The sequence below is a fragment of the Onychostruthus taczanowskii genome, unplaced genomic scaffold, assembly GCF_017590055.1.
Source record: "Onychostruthus taczanowskii isolate IOZ18803 unplaced genomic scaffold, ASM1759005v1 scaffold26, whole genome shotgun sequence".
Classification (NCBI taxonomy): Eukaryota; Metazoa; Chordata; class Aves; order Passeriformes; family Passeridae; genus Onychostruthus; species Onychostruthus taczanowskii.
Window position 1 is genome coordinate 6,150,776 of NW_024499906.1, and position 24,833 is coordinate 6,175,608.

The 24,833-nt window shown below is 42.6% G+C and overlaps 1 protein-coding gene across 1 annotated transcript; it reads right to left on the reverse strand.

Moving 5' to 3' along the window:
• Window positions 1-1,087: 1,087 nt before the first annotated feature.
• RUBCNL (rubicon like autophagy enhancer) lies at window positions 1,088-24,112 on the reverse strand. Its single transcript, XM_041407308.1, has 16 exons — window positions 24,069-24,112; window positions 23,395-23,503; window positions 21,181-21,289; window positions 18,363-19,028; window positions 13,950-14,035; window positions 10,661-10,871; window positions 9,652-9,756; window positions 7,547-7,589; window positions 7,057-7,189; window positions 6,494-6,639; window positions 5,682-5,746; window positions 4,353-4,591; window positions 3,494-3,555; window positions 2,329-2,482; window positions 2,118-2,208; window positions 1,088-1,648 (listed from the first exon to the last, which is right to left on the reverse strand). The coding sequence occupies exons 2-16, from the start codon at window positions 23,464-23,466 to the stop codon at window positions 1,536-1,538; spliced, it is 2,295 nt and encodes a 764-aa protein (XP_041263242.1). The 5' UTR covers window positions 23,467-23,503; window positions 24,069-24,112; the 3' UTR covers window positions 1,088-1,535.
• Between the last annotated feature and the right edge of the window lie 721 nt (window positions 24,113-24,833).

Sequence of the window (24,833 nt, forward strand, 5' to 3'; positions counted from 1 at the left end):
GGGAAAGAAAGCTGCTTTCAATTTCCAGCACTTCACCTTCAGGCAAGGACTCCGTCTGCAAGTGTGAGGGTGGATTTAAACAGGAGCATCTCTCCTGATCACTCACTGTCTCTCCTCACATTTCCAAGTGCTCTGGAAAGAAACTTCTAGAGTGGAGTAGCTGGTGGAGGCAGCAAGACGTTGGCACTGGGTGACTGCATGATGGCCTGTGTGTGCAGAGGCCAGGACTGCCCCATGCCAGATACAGCTGCTTCCAGCCAGCTCCGAACAGAACTGGGCTGCGCACCTCAGCCACGATGGTGATACTGCTAAAAACTGTATTTAAGAAAAGGCATGAGAAACAGCAGCAAAAACACCAAGGTCAGTGAAAAAAGAGGAAGAAGAGGTGCTTTAGGCACCAGAGCACAGATTCCCTTGCAGTCCATGGAAAGGACCTCACTGGAGCACATGAATATTTCCTGAAGGAGCTACATCTTCCTGGAGAGCCTGTACAGGAGCAGGTTTATCCTGAAAGATTGCAGCCCATGGGAATGATCCACACTGGAGAAAGGGGAAAGTGTGAGGAGGCAGGAGTAGAAGAAAGGAGCAGTTATGGACTGACAGCAACCCTAATTCCCCATCTGCCTTGCACCACCTGGGGCAGGCTGTAAGGTAGAAAAATTGGGAATGAAGATGCAAAGTTCAGCCTGGAAAATGGGTGGTTGAGGTAAGGGAAAATTATTGGTTTAGTCTTTGCTTTTCACCACCCTACTCAATTTCTAATTTACAATGCATTTCATTTTCTCCAATTCAGGGGTCTTTTTATCCGTGACAGTAGCTAGCAAGTGATCTCCCTGCCTGTATCTCAGCCTGTGAGCTCTTCCATCTTCTTTTCTCCCTCTGTCCTCTTGAGGAATGAGGTGAGAGAGCAGCTGGGTGAAGTGTGAACAGCACCTAGCAGCAGGCCAAGTTAACTCACCACAGGCTGTTGAATTGATGTGTTTAAAAGAAACTTAAAATTCACTGGTTCACAATAAGCATTTGCCATAACAATTTCAGATTAACATCTGCCTAAAAGCTGCAGACAAGTATTTTCTATTTATTGTAAAGCTTTTCAGAGAACGATTTTGTACTTCACCACTTTTTCCCCATTTCCAAAATCGAACACAGGCAAAGACTTCCAACGCTCACTTACTATCTATACATTATCTGCAGAATTACAGAGATGAATCATTTCTACATTAAAAAATACAGTATTAAATATCTTACATCCAAGGACAAAACATAGCAATAAAAGGCAGCCTGAAAAATTAACATCCAGTCTGTCACCATTAAGATGAAACTCCTTTAGGGTGAGTTTTCAATACCGATAATAAAGTTGACATTTGTTTTTTGTTTTTCTTTTTTTCTTTTTTTTTTTTAATTTTTACCCCCCCATAAAGGAGACATGCATTAAAAACAGTAATGTCTAAAACAACATTATTGAACACTTAATCATGCATCTGAAGATTTAGCTCTGAGTATCTTCTAAAGCCAGCAGTCAGAGGAACCCAGTTTCACTGAGGCACCAGTGATGGAGTTTCTGAAAGAGTCCTCCGAGCTGAGATCCGCAGACATTTGGGGCAGCCTCCAGACTTGAAGCATGCTTTGTGAAAGCATGTTTTGCACTCTGTTTATACATACAGAGCAGTAGCATTTAGAGAGAAAAAAAAAAAAAAAATGAATCAACAGCTGTGTTCCTTGAATCATGTTCTATCATGTATATATCAGCACAAAAGTAAACAAAAGCAGTGCAAGGCTGGGACAACCACCACCACTGTAATAATTTACACTGAATGCTGGCAAGATCTGATAAAACAGCTCTCTCATGCCTAGACCCAAAACACAGCCTCCCCCTGCAAGCATAACCATGGCCAGGCAAATGCCTGGTTTTGCTCTCTGAATCCACTGATACGAAACAGCTGCCACAGGCTGGTTTTCAAGGATGCATGCTGTCCACGGTTTCCAAATGCACATGCAGGTTTTCAAACATGCATGCTTTCAGTGAAGCTAATTCTCAACGTTTAAAATAAGTCTAAATGGTTTTATACACCAAATTCCCCCAAGGAAGAAAGAAAAACATTCAGTCTGGAACATACCTGGGCACCTTTTACATTTGGCAGTCTGGTACGGAAAGAGCAGGTCTGCACTCTGACAGAATTCACAGATAAACCCCTTCGCTTGACAGAGCTACAACAACAGCAAAAGGATTGAATTTAAGTCTAAGAAAAAAAATATTTGGGAATGGCAGCAGGGATATTTCCTTATAGTAGCAGCTGCAAGGACACTAAAAGCCCTGGTTTTCCTTACCTCACAGCCATCTACATGAGAGGTGGAGCTCTTCAGAATATCTTTAAGAAGGGGCAGTAACTGCCCTCGTTTGATCTTCACCAGATCATCCAGTGAGAAGAGATGCAGCTCCTCTGTCAGATGGCTGGGAACCTGTTCAAATTCTTTCAGTACACTGCAAAGAGAAATAAAACCCAATTAAAGTTACAAAAAGTTGTTTTTCAAGTGTATTTCCAGAATAAGCATCGTTCACTTCTCTAGTCACATGGGGATTATACAAGACAAGTTATTGCTATATACCTCCCCTCCCAATTTGAGATCACTTTAATAGAAATTGGAAGTTTTGGGATTTAGAATAAATTATCTGCTTTAAACATGCATTCCTCAGGCTTTGGAGTTGCCATACACAGTTACCCCAGCAATCCTTAAATAATGTGTAAAGGGCTCTCTCCTACCTCAGGAACAGTAGGCAAAATCCCATATAGTATCTAATAAAATAAGCCAGGCTTATTTATTTGCTTTGCAAAGAGGACTTTGAGGTGTTTTATACTGCACAGGTCACTACTGGGTGAAACTTTGTGCTGAACAGGTGAACTCTGGAAATAGAGCTACTGGTCTTTATCACTTCTGCTTACTACTACTTTCATTTGAATATCACTACTGGGTGAAACTTTGTTTGTGCTGAACAGGCGAACTCTGGAAATAGAGCTATTGGTCTTTATCACTTCTGCTTACTACTACTTTCATTTGAATATTTTTATAAAATAAACTGAATTAAGCATCATGACAGATTTCTGGAAGAAATCTTTAAACACTCAAGGAACACACCTGTTAATTAAGAAAAGCGAACATATTTTTTAAAGACAAATATTCTCAGAGAGATAAGTATCTTTGACATTTTAAGAAGAAGCAAGAACCTAAGAGAAACAGAACAGGAAAAAATACACACCTAACTAAAATCACTCAACATTTAAAACCAAACTATATTACAACAAACAGCTACCACATAAAACTTGTACTTCACTCAACATTTGCACTGCAATAGAAGGTCATTTTTATTAGAGTTCTTTAATGTTCATGTCAACTTGTTTAAAACTGCACCCAAATGTCTCTAGAGAAGAAGGCTCTATAAGCACATCATGTACATTTTATTAAGCTATTTTTCATGCATAATCACAGTCCATACCTTTCAGCAAACCTGCACGTTTTCAAAAGCTTTTTTAAATGAAAAAGCTGTTCTTGCACCTCCTAAAAGATGGAGGAGAAAAACAAAGCCATTTTTAAATCAAAAGCATTGCTTTTATATATTTCTAAGTGAGGAACACCACTATTTGAGTTTCCAACCCTTGCAAGTACACTAAACCACACCTAAAAAGGGGGACTTCACACCTATCATGGTATTAAACAAATGAATTTTCTAATGTATGAAAGCCAAAGGCAAGCAAAGGATATTTTTATTCCCTGACAAGTGAAGCAAGTCCTAATGCCAAAAAAGGCTGCAAGTCTTGATACATGCTAGACCCACACCTGTGTAAGAACAGGTAAGCCAGGTAAACTCCTCAGCCAAGAAGGGAACACATGACTACTTGCAGTCTTCAGCAGAACACTCTTCCTGAAGCTGTAAAAGGTACAGCTCTTACATAAGCCAAGGATATTTCCCTGAATGGCCCACAAAATTAAGGAGTCATTCCAAAATGACAGAACTTTTCAACAGCCAAAAGCCAGGAAGATGCAAATATTTACTGCCTGAGACCAACTCCCTTACATGCATTAAAACTGGAAACCACTAAGGAAACACTTCCCAAAGAAAACAGGGCTAAGGAGACCTCTGGCATAGGCTGGAAAAGCCTCTCTTTGCTCCCTTCACCTGAGGGAAAAGAGGGCAAGTCCCAGAAGTGGTGACGGGATAAGTCAAAAAGAAAAAAAAAGAAAAAAAAACCCTCCTCCTTAGTCCATACACACACAGGACATCCTGCCCTAAGGACTTCTTCCTGAAAGTCTCAGACCCAGAAATTCCTAATAAAAAATAAAAAAGCCACACTTACCCTGACCCTGTCCATTTCTTTACTTTTCGTGTAGAGGGTTTTGTTAATACATGACACATTGAAAATGGGGTGCTGCCATATGCTCTCCAGTAGGTGTTTGGAGAAGTTGCACACGTAGTATTTTTTGAAATCCCACTTTGAAAGTATTCGGGCAGGAATAGAAGACTGGGCATAGCTGTGGCAGCAGTCACAGAAGTACTTCCCCAGGTAGTCACAATAGCGGAGTCTCCTGATATATTCTGCAGGCAGACAGCAATAAAATTCTGAGTATTTTAAAAACTTATGGGACAAAACTTTTGTCTGTATGCCTAGTCTGTCTAAATAACTCAGATCTAGTGGAATGAAGAGAAAGGGCTTTTTTTTTTTGTTTTCTTATTTTCAGTAGAGGGTTTTATTATTGTGGTGAACACATATACAAGGCTTGTACTTGGCATTAGAAAAGAAAGCTTTCCTCATTTCCATGTTTGTTCAACTGATTATAATTATCAACATAACATCTTAGAAAAACCTCTGTTGCTTTAACCACAAAAGAAACACTATGTAAAATACACAACAAAAATACTTCCACCAATTTTGGAGTCATGTTGGTACAATACTTTTTCCCATCAAGAGATTTGTGGGAGTTTTCCCAGCTATTACAGCATCTCCTATTTGCTCAACTTAATATGCCACTGTAGATTGTTGATACTTTACAGGACACCACAGAGCGAAACTGAAGCACCGCTTCAAAGATTTCTTAGGTAAGGTCTGTTTGTCAGTTCTGTAAATCATTGTGCTTTCAAGGCAGTTCTCACAAAGTATCAGGAATTAAACAAAAAAAAACCAAGAAAAGTTTTGTCATCAAGATCTAAAGAAACAAAAAGTTTTCAAGATTAGACACCCCAGAAGAACAAAACCACAGATTCCATAAACTTGCATACAGTCTCCAGAAAGAGACTTTTGGCAATGTCTAAAATGGATAAGGGAAAGAATTATTAAAAGACAAAAACTGGACTATGCAAAACCAGCACTTTCCAGCCTGGAAGCTTGATTTTTTTGGTATAGTTTTTTTTCTGGTTTATGACTGTTATGAGTTTTTGTGGTTTATGAGAAGGACATCTATCAAGTATTGTATTCTGTATTGTATGAAAAATTCCAGACACCGGAAAGATCCCACTCTCTGTTTTACTATTGCAGGCACATCCAACAATGAGATTTTCCTTCTAGCTCAGATAATTTAAAAAATGTGGTACATCTGTGTTGGTGAGGATTATAATCTGACTACAGTACTGATTGCAGACTAATCACTGCACTTATTAGGAGTTTCTTGCCAGTTTTGGTAATACTTACTGCTTTCTATCGGAGTTCCACAACCAACACACGTAAAGTTTTGAGCAGCGACCACTGCATCTCTCCTGTGTACAAAGTCAAAAAGTTAGCCCATTCAGCACCCAAAAGACAGTTTCAATTAACATTCTTCCAAAGTGCAAAAGAGCTAACACCGGCACCAGGGAGAACATCCACCTCAGGAGCTGACTCTACCCCTTCACATGAAGAAGGGAGATTCTGTAACTCTTGTTGAAAGAACTAAATTATTTTCCATTTCTTAAGGTGGCATCACTATCATAGGGTTTGGGCAGGGGAAATCCACATTTGCAACTGAAAAAGCAACAGTACCTGCAGCAACACAGGGAACAGCCAGTTTACTTACTGCTGCACTTCACAGCATTTGAGACAGGGTGAGACAGGCATTTCCTCACACATGACCTGCTGTCTCCCCCCACTTTCTGAAAACCAGTTATCCATAAAATACTACAGAACAGCAGGGAAAGAATATTCTTCAGGTAGTGGAGAATTTCAGAAAATCAAATTTTCAGGAGCTAAGTACACTGCCACTATTACACCAAAGAGTATGTGTATTATCACACGGAAAATTGTACATGCTGTGCTCATCAGGATGTGCCAAGAGAGGGGGAAAAAAGAGGCCATCTGTTTTCTAGTGAGGCTGGTGACAGACACTGCAGAAGGCTGTGCCATGCACCAGCTCTAGACCTGTTCCCAGATCATCTGCACATGCACTAGATCTGTTACTCAGCCAAGCTCCTCCATCAGCTTTCCCCATGCTATACTAAATGACAATGCCCAGATCCCTCAAAACTTACTTGACTGAAGGATGAATATTAAATATAATCTGTGATCTTGGAGGGGACCAGCCAGAAGATCCTCTCAACTTGGATATGATCTTTATTTCTTCAGCCAGATTCAAACTGGACTCAAGTTCTCTTGGAATATCTTCTTTCAGCACAGACTATTGGGAAACACAAGCTCATGAAGATAACCAGCCCATCAACTGGGCATACATTAAATGCTATAGGAGATGTTTATCTCCCTTTATATTCCAGTATTTTAAAGTTCAGTTTTCACCTGCATGTAGTCCCCCCTCAAACTACCTTATATCAGTCCCATAAGAAAGGACATCCTGATTGTTCACAACTACATGTTTTAAGTGTGCTGAATTTTGCTGGAGAGAGAAGACATTTTCTAAAAATTTATCTAAAGTAAACTAATAACCTTTAAGCACTCATGTGCATTTGTTTTCTTTCTTTTTTTTTTTTTTTTTTTTTAATGTAGCTTCCTCCTTTTCCTAGCAGTGAAGCAGCTGCAGTGAGACCATGACTATTTGGGGAACTGAATAAAGAGCTCGTTGTTTTCAGATCAGACTCACTCTCTGCTTAGATGAGCTCAGGCAACCAGACAACTGAACTGCAGAGTCTGTCTGCAACCAGTATTTTCTGAAAGCTCTGCACAACTCCTGGGCTGTTGCTTCAGCAGAATTGCTGCCTGGTTCAAAAGATGATCTGAAAGGTAAGGAATACTGTCAGTGAAAAACAGCAGCATGTCATCAGCATCTCCACTGCCTTTTCTGCACCCAGGAAAAGTTTTCTCCCATTCCTTCATTCTCACCCTCCTTCTTTGATACACCCAGGCCCTCGAAGAGCCACAGACACTACCCTCCAGCAAGACTAGGGGACCAGAGAAACACTGCTAAGCCAAGCACCAGAAACATTTGCTGTCAAGCAGCATTCCTTCCCCTACCTTGAGAGGGCCCAGTTTACCACTCCCACAGCTTTCCCTGCCCCAGCCAGAAGAACCACCAGAAAGCTGCTCCAGCAGAAAAGGTAGAGCCACGAGGCTATTATAGTAAAGATACACACCTTTTATCAGGGTTAACAGACAGATTTTCAAGGTCTTCAAGTTCTGCAGTGAAGAAGAAAATTGTATCAAACCATTTCAGAAACAAAGCATCTCTTACTCAGCATTATTTTAGAAATACTTTCAGTGTTACCACAGTGTCAGTTTCAAATACATTCATCTTTTCAGCACCCTTCCTGGATGTGGGAAATAACCTCAGCCCTGGTTGTACAACAGGCATAAGGAGTCTTATCTCCTCTGCATATCTCTGATGTGATGAAGAGTATTCCCTAATACCTTTGCATCCTATCATCACCATCAGCCTGCCTTCAAGAGCTGAAGAGGTTAGGAGAGACTAAGTGTATGCAGGTCAAGGCCCAGACAGAAGTCACTCAATAGCACAGAGCCAAGAGAGGCCACATTAGCTTTTCTGGACACTAACAGATGTTTGGAGACACCAATCACAAACATACCAGTTAATGCTACAAACATGTTAGTGACATGTGAGATTAATGCAACTAAAGGACACCACTTCATTATGTCTACATAGACACAATATGCTTATGCCAACAAGGTGTTCACATTGGTAATGTTAGTTTTGGCCATGCTTATTGCTCTCAAGACAAATGTTTCCCCCTTTATACATCTCAAAGTAACTCTTGCTACTAAGTAGAGTGGTCTTGCAGTCTACTGCTAGTCTTTTGGGACTGTGTTCTTCATTTGTAGATCAGAGAAAGATGAGATGAAAAAATAAGTCTCTAAGACCAAAGAGAACAATAAAAATGCAAGAAAAAAGAAGACAAAGGTTAAAAGTTGCACAGGCCACATTTCAGGGTTTCTACTTCTGTATGTGCAAAAATCAGAAGCAAACCAAATGAAACTCAGGACGTCCTAAAGAGAAGCAAAGCATATATAAGAGAACACAGACACTGTGCTCTGGTCCTGAAGCAGAGGGAGAGGCTGCCTAAAACTGAGTCAATCTGTTTCATTAGGAAATTATCATGTCCTAAATTCTCTCGAACAGTGCTGCTATAGCTGACTGAGGTTGTGCCAGCTTCACACTTTCTTCATGCATGCTCCTTTGGTTTAACCCTTAGACATAATTTTAGTCCTTTAGCTGGGTTTGCACGGCAAGATTTTGGTAGTAGAAGGAGCTATGGCAGTGGCTTCTGTGAGAAGCTGCCAGAAGCTTCTCCCAAATCTGAGGGCCAATGCCAGACAGCTCCAGAATGGACACACCATGGGCCAAGGCTGAGCCTGCAGCCATGGTGGCAGTGCCTGTGGGATAACAGAGTCAAAATGGGAGGGAAAAAATCCTGCACAGTTGCAGCTGGAGAGAGGTGTGAGAACAGCCCTGCAGACACCGAGGTCAGTGGAGAAGGAGGGGGCAGGAGGTGCTCCAGGAGCCAGAGATGGGATTCCCCTGCAGCTCCCCATGCAGACCATGGTGAGGCAGGATGTGCTCCTGCAGCCCATGGGGATTAATGGGGGAGCAGAGATCTCCCTGCAGCCTGTGGAAGAGCCCAGGCTGGGGCTGGAAGATGCCTGAAGGAGGCTGTGACCTAGAGGAAAGAAACCCATGCTGCAGCAGGCTCCTGACAGGATGTGTGGGAAGCCCCAAGAGGTAGAGAAACTGGAAGTGAAGTTTAGCCCAGGAAGAAGGGAGACAAAGGTGCTTTAATATTTGATTTAATTTCTCATTACCCTACTCTGGTTTGATTGGCAATAAATTAATTTTCCCACGTTGACTGTTTTGCCTGTGACAGTTTTTGGTGAGTGATGTCTCCCTGTCCTTATCCAGCCCACCAGCCTTTTGTTCTGATTTCTCTCCCCTTCCAGTGGAGAGAGGAAGTGACAGAGTGGTTTGGTGATCACTTGGTGTCCAGCCAGGGTCAGCTCACCACACTCTCAAATCAGCAAAGATATTCTTCCCTAGAAACAAAATCCTGCAGCAGTCTGATATTTCTGCATGTGTTCTAATAAGGAGCTACACATACATAATTGTTTCCATTTTCTCATGTTATTTCTCCTACAATAACATCTACTAAATCAAGAGAATTCCCAAACAATAGAATCGATTCAACCTAACAATATATCTGTTTCTGCAGTTACAATTTTAAAGTCTTACCAATAATTACATATTCATCCTCTGAGTCACTGTGGCAATGAAATCTGGTAACCTCATGATGTGATGGCAGATGCACTGGGGAGCTGACAGGCAGCAAAGCAGAGCCTGCCCAAGACAAGGACAAGATCAGTTAAACTTTTCCAGCATTTAGAAGCAGCTGCAGTTATGTTTACATTTTTCATCACTTGCCAAAACTTGAGCACACAGACTGCATTTATAGAGCAATTTTAATTGTTTTTATACATACACAGAGCAGGCCAGTTCTTGGGAGTCTGTCATATAGTTTGTCCCTTAGTTTCTCAGCCAGAATCTTGTAGAGATAAACCCAAACCTTTTATATTGCCAGTGGTCTCTCCCCTTTTCGTGTCCAAGAACACCATTCATTTTTCCACAGAATTTACATCATTTAGACCTTAGACTTATGATTCATCACTAAAGTCTGTACTACTAAATAGACTAAAATCTACTTGAAAATGCATGTGCTGACTCAAGAATAATAATGCCAGGATTATTTATTATCTTGCCCTAAACTATATCTGAATGAATACTCTGAGGAGTCTCACTCAAACCAATTGCACAGCTTCATCTGCATACTGCAGAAGGAAACACAGAAGGAAAGAGCCAAATGGCAAACTACAAAAAAAAAAAAAAAAACAAAAAAAACAACTGTAAGCAGAGAGAGAAAAACAGCCAGCTACAGGCATGCTCTGTGCAGAGTCATGCTTGGCTTGTGGCATTTAACCCTACATTTTAATTCTAATGTAAAAAATTATTATAATTAATAAAACATAGGTGTGAACCACCTATGTGGTGGCAAAAGGAAGTATGCAACCCACAGGAAAACACTTGTGGCATAATGATCCTCAATGGACCCAGCTCTCCAGAGACTCAAAGAAGGTAACAGAGGATTTGGTTCCAACCAATGTCCCAATTTGTTTAATATTTTTTTGCACAGAAACAAACAGCAAAGGCTTTCAGACAAGGCTACATTCTAAATTAAGTAACTTGCCTTCATAACCACTGTCAGAAGAGGTAACAGAAGAATCAGACTTCTTCACTCCAGGGTAAGAAGATAACTCTGAGTCAGTGTGATAGCTACCATCTGATCCACTTGTCTCCTCCACACCCCAGGACTCTGCTTGTTGTTGGCTTAGGATATTACATTTCATTTTTTCTAGTGATGCTATAATCATATCTGCGACAAAAAAGTGTGCGTTTTCCTGGGCACAAGATTGGAATGCTCATTAATAACAGCATATCTGTAAGATGAAGTGAAATGTATCATTTTCCCTCCACACTTTTTCAACTCTATAAATAAAAATGTAAACCTGTCTGACCTTTTATTTAAACTCAAAAAAAACCACCCCAAGGGCAATTCAGGAACAATATGCAAAAGGCAACTGCCTAGATAATTGTCTCACCCTTGATTATAACATCCAATCTACTTTATCTTACCCATGTATTAGATAAAAATGAACCTGGTTACATGACTAACTGGTGTATATGTATGCATTTCAGAGAGGCAGTCTTCTAGTTACACTGCATTATTTAGTATGCATGCATGCACCCAAGTAACCTATTTAACATGATTTAATTTTGAGTCAATGTGTACGAGCAGTTTTGCACACATGCTAGCTGGAGGGGACCAGAAGTGGCAAGTTTTGAATGGATTGTAGATCTTCAGGTGGTGGGAAGTACAGCAGCTAGTAAAATGTTTTCACGTGCTAAGAGTTAGGGCAGTGAGGTGGGGAATATGCAGTGAGATAGCTTACATGGCAAACTCAACGCTATGTAGAAAGTCTGTGATAAGAGTAAGTGGGAACCTGGCTCCCCTGGGCTTCCCACTGCCTTAAATAAAAGGTAACTGTTCCAAAGCTTCACTGTAGCATTTCCAAATCAGACAACACTTCCTTGTGATGTCTCTTGCCATCTTGCCTGCCCTGGTCACCCGTTCTCTAAGAAAAGGGACCACTGAGACATACATGCACACCTGGGGCTCCTTTCCTAATATCACTGCTGTTTTCCTTGCTTTCTGAGGTCTAACAGCCCCACCTGACCTACTGCTGATGGCCTGGGCACAAGTCCAACACCAGTCTCAGCTCAAAAGTGGACACATCATGGAGAGATAGTTATACTCAGGCACCAGGGGGTAACCCAGATACCCAGGATACTCTCAACTGCCATGTGCGAACATAAACTTACATCTCAAAAGCTATAGCAATATCCAAGGCTAAAGATTCTTGAGTGCAGGATAATTAAAGCTTTATAAAAATGCCTTATGTTCTGAAAATTGTACCACTCGACATCAGTATTCATGGTATCCCCTCAAACTGTATGGGAACCGTGAAGAAAGGCATCAGTGTTTGTGAATAGCTAAATCTTAAGGAGCACAACAGACAGCCCAGCTTTCTTACGGCTCACAGACAAATACATATAGACAAGATTAATCTCAGCATTAGAGTGCACCCAAGTCCCTTTAGATGTTTGGAGAGACTTATCTTTTTCCTACCACTAATTAATATGATTTGCTTGGTGCACAGTTTCCCCAGAGACAACTTTCAGTGAACTTTAGGAGTCCAGGAGTTCGCTATCCTTCCATTAGCAAAGAAATAATTTAAAAGCCTTTTTTCCTTTTGGGAGTTATCTCCTACTTTGAAGATAGAAAAAGTCTCAAGTTAGTGTCAGAACACAGCCTATCAGCATGTCCTGCTGATAGAAGCAATTATGAGTGTATCTGAGAGAGCTGCACTGCAAAAACATGAAACAGAACACATGGACTCCTGTACTCAACATGACTATCAGCTTTCAGCTCTGCCTACTGATAGCTCCCTCACCCTACAAAGCAGAACCAACTCAGACATGACACACCAACCTTCTCATTTCTGTCCTCTCCCACTAACATCAGTGGAAAGTCCCTTTAAGATTATCTGACCCATTTCCTTCCTGGCACACAACTACAACTTCAGGACCTACTGACAACATATGCACTTTAACTTTCAGTCCTAAAGTTGAAAGAGATTATTTCACAAGCTAAAAGTATTTGAAGTTCAGTGGGTTTTTGTTTGGTTGGACTTTTTTGTTCTTTGGGTTTTTCTTAAAGGCAGCCTTGCTCATAATGGACTGAGCTCTTGCTGTCTTTTAACTTGTAATCACATCAGCCCCCAATCTCTGCACAGCAGTAGTAGCTGATAAGATCTTGCTTCACTCAACACTCAGATTGTGGTTTCTAATCCAGATACCTGCTCACTCATCTCCTGGTGTCTGAAAACAAATTACTTTTGTTTTAGGTCCCACAATAAAGACGGAGAAACATTGTCTCCTTTCTGAAACACCTTTCACAAAAAGCTAGTTCAAGTTCATTGAGTTTTGGTGTGTGATTTATTGAGTGGGTTTTGTGGTTTGAAATGCACCTGATGGATGTTGAGAGCTTCAAACCAAAGGGAGAACTTGCTCCTCTGGTAAAACCAGTGTTGTGCACAAAGATGATGATTACCTCTGGGGCCCAGGACATGGACCACATGCACACAGTCCAGCAAAAAAAAAAAAAAATCTCCTTTTCTAGGCACATTTTTAAAGCTCTTTTATATTAAATCCTACTCATTACAATCCATTAACCCCTCTTTTCCCACTGTTGGAAAAGATTAACATTTAGCACACAGAGTGTTGTGTGACAGCTTTAGCTCCTCATCTCTATTTCCAGGCTTGAGTGGACTGCCTATCTGGCAACACACCTAAGGCTGTTTGAGGCCCTTATGAGAAACTGCTTGAATTACTGCAGCTCTTACAGTTATTGTGCTTGGTATTCGTACTGTAATTCTTTGACAACAAATCTCACATGCTTATCATAAGCACACACAGAAAAACCCCATCCTCTCCCCCATCTTTTGATAGTAAAAGCATGAGGTAAATCTCATACATATGCATGCAGCTGCCACAACTTCTATGTAACATATTCTAATACAACTTTAAAGTTACTAATGTTAAAGATTGCTTTCAAGGAACGTGTGGGGAAATGATTGAAGGAAAAGCAGAAACACACATTGTTCCTGTATATATTTCCATTATTTAAAAATAATTAAAATATTTCATTAATGGGTCAAGAGTAGAAGACAAATTATGAAATAGGCATTTTATGTTTGTAGGTTCACCCATAGAGGGCAAGAAGAGGGAAAATAGAGTATTTGTAAAGATTAGTACATCTATCAGGAAGTTCTTTTATTGAGAAACACCTCTCGTCATTTGGTTTTGCCACAATAAAACGTAAAAAACATTATGATGATAGTGTTTGATGTCCTCACCTTTTCCACATCCTCTGGGAGCATGCAAACGTCCTGCAATGAACGATTCAAGGGTATAGCACTTATACTCAAAGGACAAGTAGAACCTGAGGGTATAACAAGAACTTTTTATTAGTTACTTCTTTCTCTGTAGCTCCCACGATGCATGCTGGGACTTCCAGAAAGAAAAATAAGGTTTTTTTCCCAAAACTCAATACCACTGGGGCTGGAGGCTGTGGTAGAAGCTAAGGCAGAGAAAAATATGAGAAATACGCTGGCATTTGACCTATTCTGGCAACCTGAAGCATGAACACCAACTACCAGAGAAACACAGTTTAAATGCTGTCCTGTGACAGCAGCACTGCACTCCCACACCAGTTCTCTCCAAGCTACAGCCTGAGCTGCTGGGGACAACCACAACCAGAACCTGAGGCTGGATTTGCAGCGATGCTCTGCAGTTGGCAGCACAGCCAGCTAACACTGCACTCTGCTCCTTCACAGCTGCCGGAAGAAACACAAATCCCACTGCTGTCTGGGCATGCAGAAGATGCACCTTAAAAGAATCCCCACATCACTGCTAGTATTGTGCTTGGAAACATTAATTTTGGAAAACATTTTGCCATTATGTTTCCATACCCCGAGGAAATCTCCCTCCTGCTTCCAAATGTAGTACATCCAACTGTGGCATTAGGCACAGTATTCCCTGCTTCCCAGAACTGCAGTTTTTGTTCTCCTGGTAGTCTCTGATGAGTATGTGAAATAAAATTTATCTCTTTTTCCACAATAAGAACTTCTCAGTGTACAGCAGAGCACACATGAGGTTTTTCCTGGTGCTTACTACCTCTTCTTGGACCTTGAACTTACAGAGTTTCTGTTTCACCCTCATGACGTTTACAGGATAAAACAGACCATATGTGATGAAAAAGGGCCACCACACACACACCATTTAAAGCCTTTGCAAATAGCACAGCTTAATTAATGGCTTTTTATTTTTTTAAAAACGTCCTTCCTAAATTGGTTCAAAAGTCACAGGCTAAAAAGTTCCCAAAAAATATGATCATAATTTATGTAAAACTTTTCTCCAACTAAGGGACACCAACTCTCAGGCCTAGTTTGGATTGTTTATATTGCTGTAGTTAGAGAAACCACGTTATGCTGCCCTGAGCATCGATGACATCAGGCTGTAAAGCCAACACTGCGCTCGAGCAGAGCAACACAGATGGAGAGTTTTTGTACGGAATTATTAATACCTCCATTGTGTATACCATGAAGGAAAAACGGAAAGGCTGACAATGTGACTTCAAAACACGTTTAATGGCCTAATTAAGTTATTTTCATTCCTAGCTGATGATTCATCTTACTAGGTAAGCTCTATAGCTAGACTACATTCTCATCAGTTAAGATAAAATATATTACTCTCTAAACTAAAAATAATAAGCAGAAATAAGGAAATGGGAAAATTATTCCTTCTCTTTAAAACGTAAGACGCAATTCATCTCAAATATAATTTTGAAATCTAATGGGAGCTCTCTCCTTTGCTTACCTCTTGCATCCCACTTGCATCTTTTAAGTACAGAGAATGTAAAAAAAGCAAAGGGAAGGAGCCCAGCACATCAAGCAATGGGATGCAATTCTGGGTCTGATGCAGAAAAGTTACCTAGTTGCCCTTTTGCTCCTGAGCACTGTTGCCTGGAGGCTGCTGGGGCTCGGGAAAGAGCCCGAAGAGCCAGAGAAGGAAGTGACTTTGATGTACATAGGGGTTAAAAGCAAGAACAAGCTTGTGAACTCAGTGACATACCAGCCACAATAAAGCCCCCAGAAAACACTAAACTCAGTCACAAACTCTTCATTAACAGTAACAGAGCCTTTTCAAAAGGTTGAATAAGGGCCATTCTCTGGTGGCCTCAAACATACAAACAAGGCCTAGTAGGAATTTCAGGGGACCAGCAGAAAATCCCACTAAACAAAAATTATATTCCATTGAAAAAAAAAAATTCTGATTTAAATTATAGTACATAGTTTTCTTGTATCTTGTGCATCCCTCAGCAATTCTCCTCTGAGAAACCATCATCTCTAAGCCAGCAAGTCAGGAAATCCTATTGTGTAATTCCTGACCTTAAATTAGGCATTATATTTCTTCTTTTTCATTTTGCTATTCACTTTTCACATCCTCAAAGCACAGAAGAGAATGAGACCGCATTACCCAAGCTACCCAGTAGCAAGTTAATGGTTAAAAGCAACAAGGAATGAAGAAATGCAGAAGTTTTCACTTTGTACAGAAAAGGCCTGAGTCTAAGGCAGACAGAGCATGCCACATCGCAAACTATTTATCAGCATCCTGCCTCCTATGAGGAGTATCTTTTAGTAAAATCAAGGATGCTCTTCACCTGGCTGCCACATTCCTTGCTCCCTTTGTTTTTTGGAGAGCCAGCAATGCTACTACCCCAACACAAGCTTGTGACACATCCAACTCGTGCCAGAAGGTCGAGTCATGCACGATGTATTTGTTCTTCTACACGTGCCTCGCAGTCCCCGCTGACCCCGACAGCCTGGGCTGTGTTTTCCAGACCCAGCTCCCCAAACACATGTGACTGGCCTCAGCCAGCCCCAACTGCTGGGTGTGGTTTCCTTCTCCCTGCTGGGCACCTCTCGAAGGCACAGAGCCAACGCAACACCCAGCAGAAGGAAGCAGCCATAATTGTCACATACTAACTGATGACAACAGCCTGCCCCAGATGACAGAGGTGTTACTAAGAGCACACAGTCCTGCAATGGCATGTGCCTGTTTGAGACCTTGCTGCCAACTTAGACCCTGGAGGAGTTCAGGGTGAATAGCTGGAAAGGATCAGAAACTGGAAGTGGAGGTTAGTGGAGTGTCACCGTTAGGACTACTACTGACCAAAGGGAGAAGAAAACACCCAAACCAAAACAAACCAACAAAACCTAGACATTTTGTTATTCTTTTATAATACAAAGGCAGGATGAACACTCCTTGCTCTTTGCCTTTTTTCCAGTAGAAAAATCAGACCTCAGCTGCAATATTTTTCTGAAGCTCATAATCTATCATCATGGAATCAAGAGGGCTTGGATTGGAATGGAAGGTGAATATCAACTTGTTCCAAACCCCTTGCCATGGGCAGGGACACCTTCCACTACACCAGGTTGCTCAAAGATCACTCACTAGACCAGGTTGGTCAGGACCCCATCCAGCCTGGCCTTAAACACTTAAAGGGATGGGGCATCCACAGCTTCCCTGAGCAACTTGTGCCAGTGCCTCAGCACCTCACAGTAAAAGATTTCTTCCTAATATCTGGTCGCCCTTCCTATTTTTTTATAAGACCCCCTTCTAAGTCCAGGAGGGCTGCTACAAGGTCTCCCTGGAGCCTTCTCCAAGCTGAACAACCCCAGCTCTGTCTTCATAAGAGAGGTGCTCCGTCCATCTAAACATCTTTGTGGCCCTAAGTTAAGTCCTTCAATGCCACTAACATCCTTTATAAACAAACTGAAAATGCTTCATCTTGCCGTACCAAAGGCTGCTCCTGTCAATATTAGGTGTTAAACAGGAGGGGACTGTTCTGCTGCCTCAGCCAAAGGGCAGGGACCCCAGCCTGCAGCCCAGGAAGGCTGGCCCACCTCATGGCTGGCACCAAGGCCAGGCCAGCTGCTCCCCGAGCCATCTCAAGGACACGTGCTGAATGTTCCCACTGAACAGCTCCTCACCTACAGGCCTACACTGCCCAGAACCCCCTGACACTGCAGGGACAAAAGGCACCCTGCTCGAAGAGCAACCTCTGCTAGCAGCTCTCAGCCAGTCCTCTTCACAAACACATGAGATTATCCACATGGCTGGAAACTGGTGAAAGGTATAAAGAACCTGCTCTACATCATATGTGTCTCCAAAACCTCAGGGGCACTTGTAAAGGAGAACAGGAAAAACAGTCCCACTCCAGAACAAGCCAATTCAGTCATAATAAACTGGATGATAATGCCCTGCCTCCAAAACCCCAGAATCCAAGGACTGCCTCTCCTCCAGCTGCTGCCAAACACAACATGACCCCACAACAATGAATCACTACCCAATGCCCAGATCCATGCTATCTGCTATTGGGAAAAGGGTAACAGTGAAGACAAGATAAAACTGGTAGAAAGCTCATCTAGTGGATGTTCTACATTTCTCACAGCTCAGCAGCTTCTGTGTTTTATCTACAGTTGTATATTACAGAAGCATTTCTTCATCCTGAGAGATGCTTAAGCGTGAGCATCTCCCATATTACCGACCACCCCTCAGGTTCTCCTTGGTTTTTAAGCTCTTTCTCCCCTCTCTCCTATTTTGAATGACAGCATCTGTCTTATTTGCAATCACCATAAATAAGGCCCGCTTCAATGACTGTTCTCTCCAGAGATCTTACAACAAAAATGCAGCTGTAAAGTTACCTGTTGGATTGACCGGCTCTGACTGGGAAAGGCCACTGGGAGAATCTCTGTCACGGCTGCTGAGAGGCGCAGGCTCCACGGCTTGAGGGTATTTCACCAGATCTGCTTTAGCAACAGTTGAATCTGAAAGCAACCTTGTGAAAGCCAAGTCTCTTTCAGGGGAGGTAGAAGATTCTTTTCCAGAATGCACAACAGCGGATGTGACGGTGCCTCCTGTTAACGTCACCTGGGTAAAGCAGTCACGCTTCAGAGGGGACACGCTTGAAAGAGTGCAACCATTCAAGGAGGAAGCAGCAGGATCTCCATCAGTGTAACGGGGATAAGAAAAAGTATCCAGCGAAGGTTTGGGGGAATCACAGTCTGTGTTGTTCCAACATGCCCGGGGCCTGGTAAACCGAATGTCTGTTTGTGTACAGGCAGCACTGTGATGTGCAGAATCACTGTCACTGTCATCATGGCTGTCCCCGGTGCTGCTTTCTTCCCACTGCTCCACATCACTGTCCGGATGCTCAGCTCCCTGCATTGTGCTCTGCTCCAACACCAAAGAGGGCTTCAAACCAGATGCATTTAAAACAGACATGAGAATGTCTTTGATAGCTTCAGCACTGCCTGGGTATGATCCAAAACTTCCAGCATGTCCAATCACTGCTGGCCTTGAAGATTCATCTGTTCAGAAATTAGAAAAAAACAAGAGGTTAGGAAACAATACTAAGAAAAGGTTAATATAAAACATGAATAAAACACATAGTATTTTTTACACAGGTGAGAAGACAGGACAGCTGAATTCACTCTCCACTCGTTGCTGTCTCTTCCTGCAAGAAAGCTCTTGCTTTCTGCACTCAGGAAGCAATTCTGTCATTGATAAAGGCTAGGTAATAAACCAACAATAAAGTATTCTGCTGCTATCCAAACACAATTAGCTAAGACTTTAATGGTGACTGATTGTCAGTGTGCTCAAAAACATCACTGTCCTACAAAACAGGATAACAAAACTATTACTGGTACAGGTACCGATCCTATTGCCAATAGAAGAGGAGATTACATTATAGTAAGTCACATGGAAGATCAATAGAGCAGAAAGAGTAACAAAAAATACACTCAGTAATACAAGGTCAATGTGCTTGTGTGTTTCAGTTCAGTCAGACTGGAAATGGCTAAAGTAAACTTCAGTCCCATTATTCATGGAGTGGCAACACTTGGCCAAAACCATAACAAACTTAGCTCTGTCACACCAAGATCATTATAATGCCTCTGAAAGAATGAAAAGCACTGCCAAGGTTCTATGTGATCTACTACAAAACTTAGTTTGACAGAAAATGGAAAAACTGCTTTTAATGGCAGACATAGCTTCATTAGCAGGACACAGAAGCATGCACCACAAGCAGTATCTTTTGAAGAATAAACTGAAGTCCTGTACCTTGAACAAAAGAAACAAAAAACCCAAAAACAAACAAACAAACTCTCAGAGGAACTGCCATAATCCAAGTAATTGAGAGAGATTAGACACAAAGTCTATGTTCAAGAAGAAACCATCGACTACATCAACACAATGAAGTTAACTATCTCCTTTGGGGAAGATAAGTCAGTTGTAAAATCCTAAGAATAGATACAATCAAGAACAATCATTTCCAGGACAAAGAACTCCTAGCTAGGACCACGAGGATTGTTAAACACTGCTGGTGAAAAAAGCAGGAACTCTTGCAGACTCCAGACTTTGCCCAGAGGTTGCTCTCCCTGGACATATCTCATTGGAAAACAGTAAACTTCTCCATGAGTCTCTCACCTGGAAGCCTGCATGCAGGCAAACAACATGATAGGAAAATTTACTAACGAAGGGATCAAAACAAAAAAAAACATGTATTTTGGAACAGCAAGTCCATATAAAGATGAGTGCTCAACAAGAAAAAGCTGAAAAAAAACCTGAAAACATCACATATAACAGAAATTGCAAGAGCTGCTAGCAAAACTATCCTAGTAAAGCCAGGTCAAAATCAGCCAGAGCATGTCAGTAATAGGGATCAGTCACCTGCCACTTACCAGGACAAAGCTCTTGCAGAAATAGAAGCAAAACTGCATATTTTACTGGCTACACTTGCAAACAAACAGCTTGCCAATGTAGCCAGCCATGTCAATATATGGACAGGAATGGGAAAATTAAAAACTAGCTGACTTTCAAACAAATACATTTCAAACTTTTCAGGGAAAGAAAGATACTTAGGTAACTACTGACATTTCAATTGCACAGGAATATCTAAATCTGGGCTGCAAGCAACATCTTCTCTGTGCAAAACATATAGTGTTATAATCAAAAAATCATAAATTTTTATGGGCTGAAAGGGGCCTGCCTAAATCTGGGCTGCAAGCAACATCTCTGTACAAAACATGTAGTGTTATAATCAAAAAATCATAAATTTTTATGGGCTGAAAGGGGCCTGAAAGATGATCTAGTTCCAGCCCTCCTGCTGTAGGTGGGGACACCTTCCAGTAGACCAGATTGCTCAAAGTCCCATCCAACCTCACCTTGAACACTTAAAGGGACGGGGCATCCACAGCTTTTCTGGGCAACCTGATTCACTCTCACATGCAAACATCAACATTAACTAAAATGGCCAAACTACCATTAAAAGGCAAAAAACACCCATACTTGCAAATTGTATAATGTATTTTGATGTTGTACCACCCTCAAAGCCAATAAGCAAGGAACCCTCTTCAAACAAACTAGACTTGTGTAGTACACACAAACGCCAATAGCTTTTGCTAGCACTACAAGCACCAGGAAAACTCCTGAGGGAGGCAATTTGGGACAAACTGGCATTACCTGAGAGAACAGAGATTTGAGGTGTTGGAGCAAGGCAGCTAATCCTCACCGAGGGATTTGAAGAACATGCTGAGTCGGTGAACGCCACCTTTAGGCTTTCGTGGTTTAACTATAACGAGAACAGAGAGGCAGACAATTTGGTTATAAGATAACAGCAATCTGCTAATGATACCCTCAGTCTCACAGTCATCCCAGCAGGAAGAACACTTTTCTGAAGCCTGCTGACAGTCACCTAACCACTGCCTACATTTCTGGCTGCCTGGAAATCTCCCCAGAAGCAAGCACTGTCTGGAGAGCACTCACATCTCAGCTCTGAATCTCTCATTTCACTCCAGAGGGCAGGTGACCAAAAGGAACTCACCACAGCAGGAGGAATAAACGTGTGCATACAGCACAAATGAGACAAAGTGCTGAATAGGATGCCTGTGTATCTAGCAAAACAACAACAACGGAGTGGAAAATAATTCAAGGAACCACCAGTCTGTATCTGGAAGCCTTGGCCTATTCAGATGTATACAAGTTATAAGCTAAATCTATGAGGATCCAACTCCACAAATATCTGATCCATGTGCTGCTTTATCTCCCACCTCTAACAACTGGAAGCAAGTGTGGTCATGTCACCTAATTTGACAGAACAGAGTACATGTGCTTCATATCAGTAATGTGACTGACCCAGCATAATGCAAGGGGTGACACAGATAGATAATACTTGACCTGGCACAGGAGCCTGCCAGTATAAGCTGACCAAAATTTTGAATCCATTTGAACTGCCTGAGCAGGTTTATACCAGATCAGCACTTCACTTTTTGCAGTCATGATGCTTTCAATTCAGTATTTCTACCCTCAAAGCTGCATTTACCATACTGTCAAACCAATGTAAGCTGAACCAGGGAAGCAATTTAGTGCAGATACTCAGGGGCTAATTCCAACACGAGATTATGATACACTCAGGACAGTAAAGCAACAGGTATCCTTGCTAAGCTCATAAATTCCTGTGAGGACCTAAAATTTGTCCCCCTACCTCCCTGCTGCCTCAAGTATGTCATGGACCTGCAGAGCACATCACAGAAACCCGGGAAATTAAAGGGTTGTCCTGCTCTGGCATGCACATCGTTAAAAGGCACTCAACCAAGGCATAGTGCCTACCCCCCAGATCAGTGAATGTCTGCACACTAAAGCACGACCAGGACTCCTCTCACCCTCCCCTGAACTCTGTGATCCCATAAAAGGAGAATAACCAAGGCGTTGTGCCTACCCCCCAGATCAGTGAGAATGTCTGCACACTAAAGCACGACCAGGACTCCTCTCACCCTCCCCTGAACTCTGTGATCCCATAAAAGGAGAAGGGAGTTAAAGGTGTGCTGTCCTCCACCACCCGGGCTGTTGACCTCTACACTTCCTATGTAGAACAGTGAGGTGACTCAGAGTACAGCTCTTGTCCAGATACCCTTCAGACTCACGGAAAGCAGAAGAAATTAAAACCCACAGAGAATTTCCCTTTTAACTGAAGAATAATGTTTCAAGCCAAAAACAGTATGTTTAATTGAAAATATTTAGCATTTGATTATGCCAGTGCTTAGAAAAATATTCTTTTCAGTATCTGCCAGTGTTTCCATTTTTCCCCCCTCTGTACTTTCTTTAGAGAAACTGGCATGTAGGCAGGCTTTATACATATAAATATCATACGGTCAAAATTGTTTTCAATACAATTAACAAACTCTCAGCAATTAACAGATTCTACCTCTTAGGATGCAAGTATCCCAACTGCCCAGCAAGATAAATACAAATACTTCATCAGTAAGCACAGCTGTTAAGGATGCTGAGTTTTAAGACTTTTTTTGTTTTTAAACAATGCTCCCATCTCTCAGTTCTTATCAGAATGGTCTGAGAATTGAGGTATGATTTCCATTTACTCTCCAGATGCTACAATCTCAGGGGAAAAAAAAGCCATGTAACTGTCCCCTCCAATAACAAAAAAAAAAAAAAAAAAAAAAAAAAAAAAAAAAAATTTGACATCTTCCTACTATAAAAGAAGTGTGCCTTTTCCTCCCCCACCTCCAACCAATATTGGGACTGTGTTTCTCAAGTTAACTCTACCAGCATTTAGAAATAACTTACTACGTCCACTGAAACTAAAAGCTGGTGTTTGAACCAAGACCCCCTCCGAACTAACGAGCACACTGAGCCACCATTTACAAGTCTCCCTTGCCTCACCTTCTCCGAGCAGGGGTGCTTGAAGACTTCTGTTCTGCTGAAGCTGGCGAGCGCTACTGCATGGAGAGACATGATGGGAAAGCTTTCATTTTTCGGTGTTGTTAAGTACCTGGAAGAAACAGAGAGAGAATTACAGTCACACTACGTTATACGCGTTTCTCCATCTGTTTTGCAGACTCTACAGTTAATATTCTGAACTGTTTTCCGTCCCGACTTGGCATGCTTATAGGAGCTCACCGAAAAGCAGAGCTCAGCAACAGCGGAAATGTGCTTTTAAAAACAGCCTAACTCAGAGGCGGGGGATCGTTTGTTTGCCTGTTTTTTAAGTAATACAACAGGTACGCCTTCCTCATGCATAAGAGCAAGAGTATTGATCAGTGGTCCTTCAGTTTGCTGTAAAAGGAGGAAGCGAGGGAGCGGAGTGGGCAGCAGCGAGCTCTGTGCTCCGGCTCTGCAGCAGAGGCAGCTTCCCCCACGCCGGGTGCCGGGCAGGGGCTGGCAGCGGCGATGGCAAACGCCGTCGATGTCCCCGGCAGGGCTCTGCTGCCATCACGGCTCGCCAAGCGCCGAAGCCGGAGGGAGACCCCGGCGCCTCCCGCCGCCCCAGGCAGGCGCGCCGCGCTCCCCGCCAGGCACCGACCGCTCTCCCGCCGGCCGCGCTTCCCCGCTCCCACCTGCGGCCGCCGCTCCAGCGCCTCCTGCCCGCCCGGCCGCCGCGCCGACGATGCTGAGGCCGCCTCCTGCCCGCTCCACGTCCCTCCCTCTCTCCCGGCCCGCCTACCCTCCCTCCCGAGGCGGGGCCCAAGGCAAACGACGCCGAGCAAATGTAAACAACAAAAAGACCTCGTGCCGAGGAGTAGGGCCGGGGCTTTGCGCTTGTCTGCGTTGGAGAAAAGGAGACCGAGGCGGCGACCTCGTTGCTCTTTGCAGCTTCCTGAGGAGGGGAAGTGGAGAGGGAGGGGTTGAGCTCTTCTCGCTCAGCGACAGGACGCGTGGGAATGGTTCAAAGCTGCTCCTTAAGTTTACACTGGACACTGGGGACTGTTTCTTTGATGAGAGGAACGGCGTTCGTGGAGGTGGTCAAGGCCCCAAGGCTGTCCGTGTTTGAGAAGCACTTGGACAACGACCTCATCAATATGCTTTAACTTGGTCAGCACTCAGTTACTCAGGAAGTAACTCCGAATGGAAGAGTCTATCCGACAACCCAAGAGGAGTCACCTGGGAATGAGTGGAGGGTGTTCTCTCAGTCGGCGTGAGCTGGGTTGGAGTACAGTTAAGCTTCCAGGCAACATTTGCAGACACAACTCAAGAATCAGCTGTATCCGAGGGCCTGCTAACTGGCCGATTAGAAATGACAGGTCCATTCTCACTGAGCCTTTGGAAAAGAATTGAGCCATCTGCCAGGCTGATCTACGAGTCAGCTGCCCTAGCAGGCTCAA

Bases quoted from the DNA above. Each gene is read 5' to 3' on its own strand.
- RUBCNL (XM_041407308.1), bottom strand. From the start codon at position 23,466: ATGTCTCTCCATGCAGTAGCGCTCGCCAGCTTCAGCAGAACAGAAGTC. The intron at 7,590-9,651 runs GTAAGACTTTAA...TCTTCACTGCAG, and splicing joins GGATGAATATGTAATTATTG to AACTTGAAGACCTTGAAAAT. The intron at 3,556-4,352 runs GTAAGTGTGGCT...TCCATCTTTTAG, and splicing joins AAGAAATGGACAGGGTCAGG to GAGGTGCAAGAACAGCTTTT.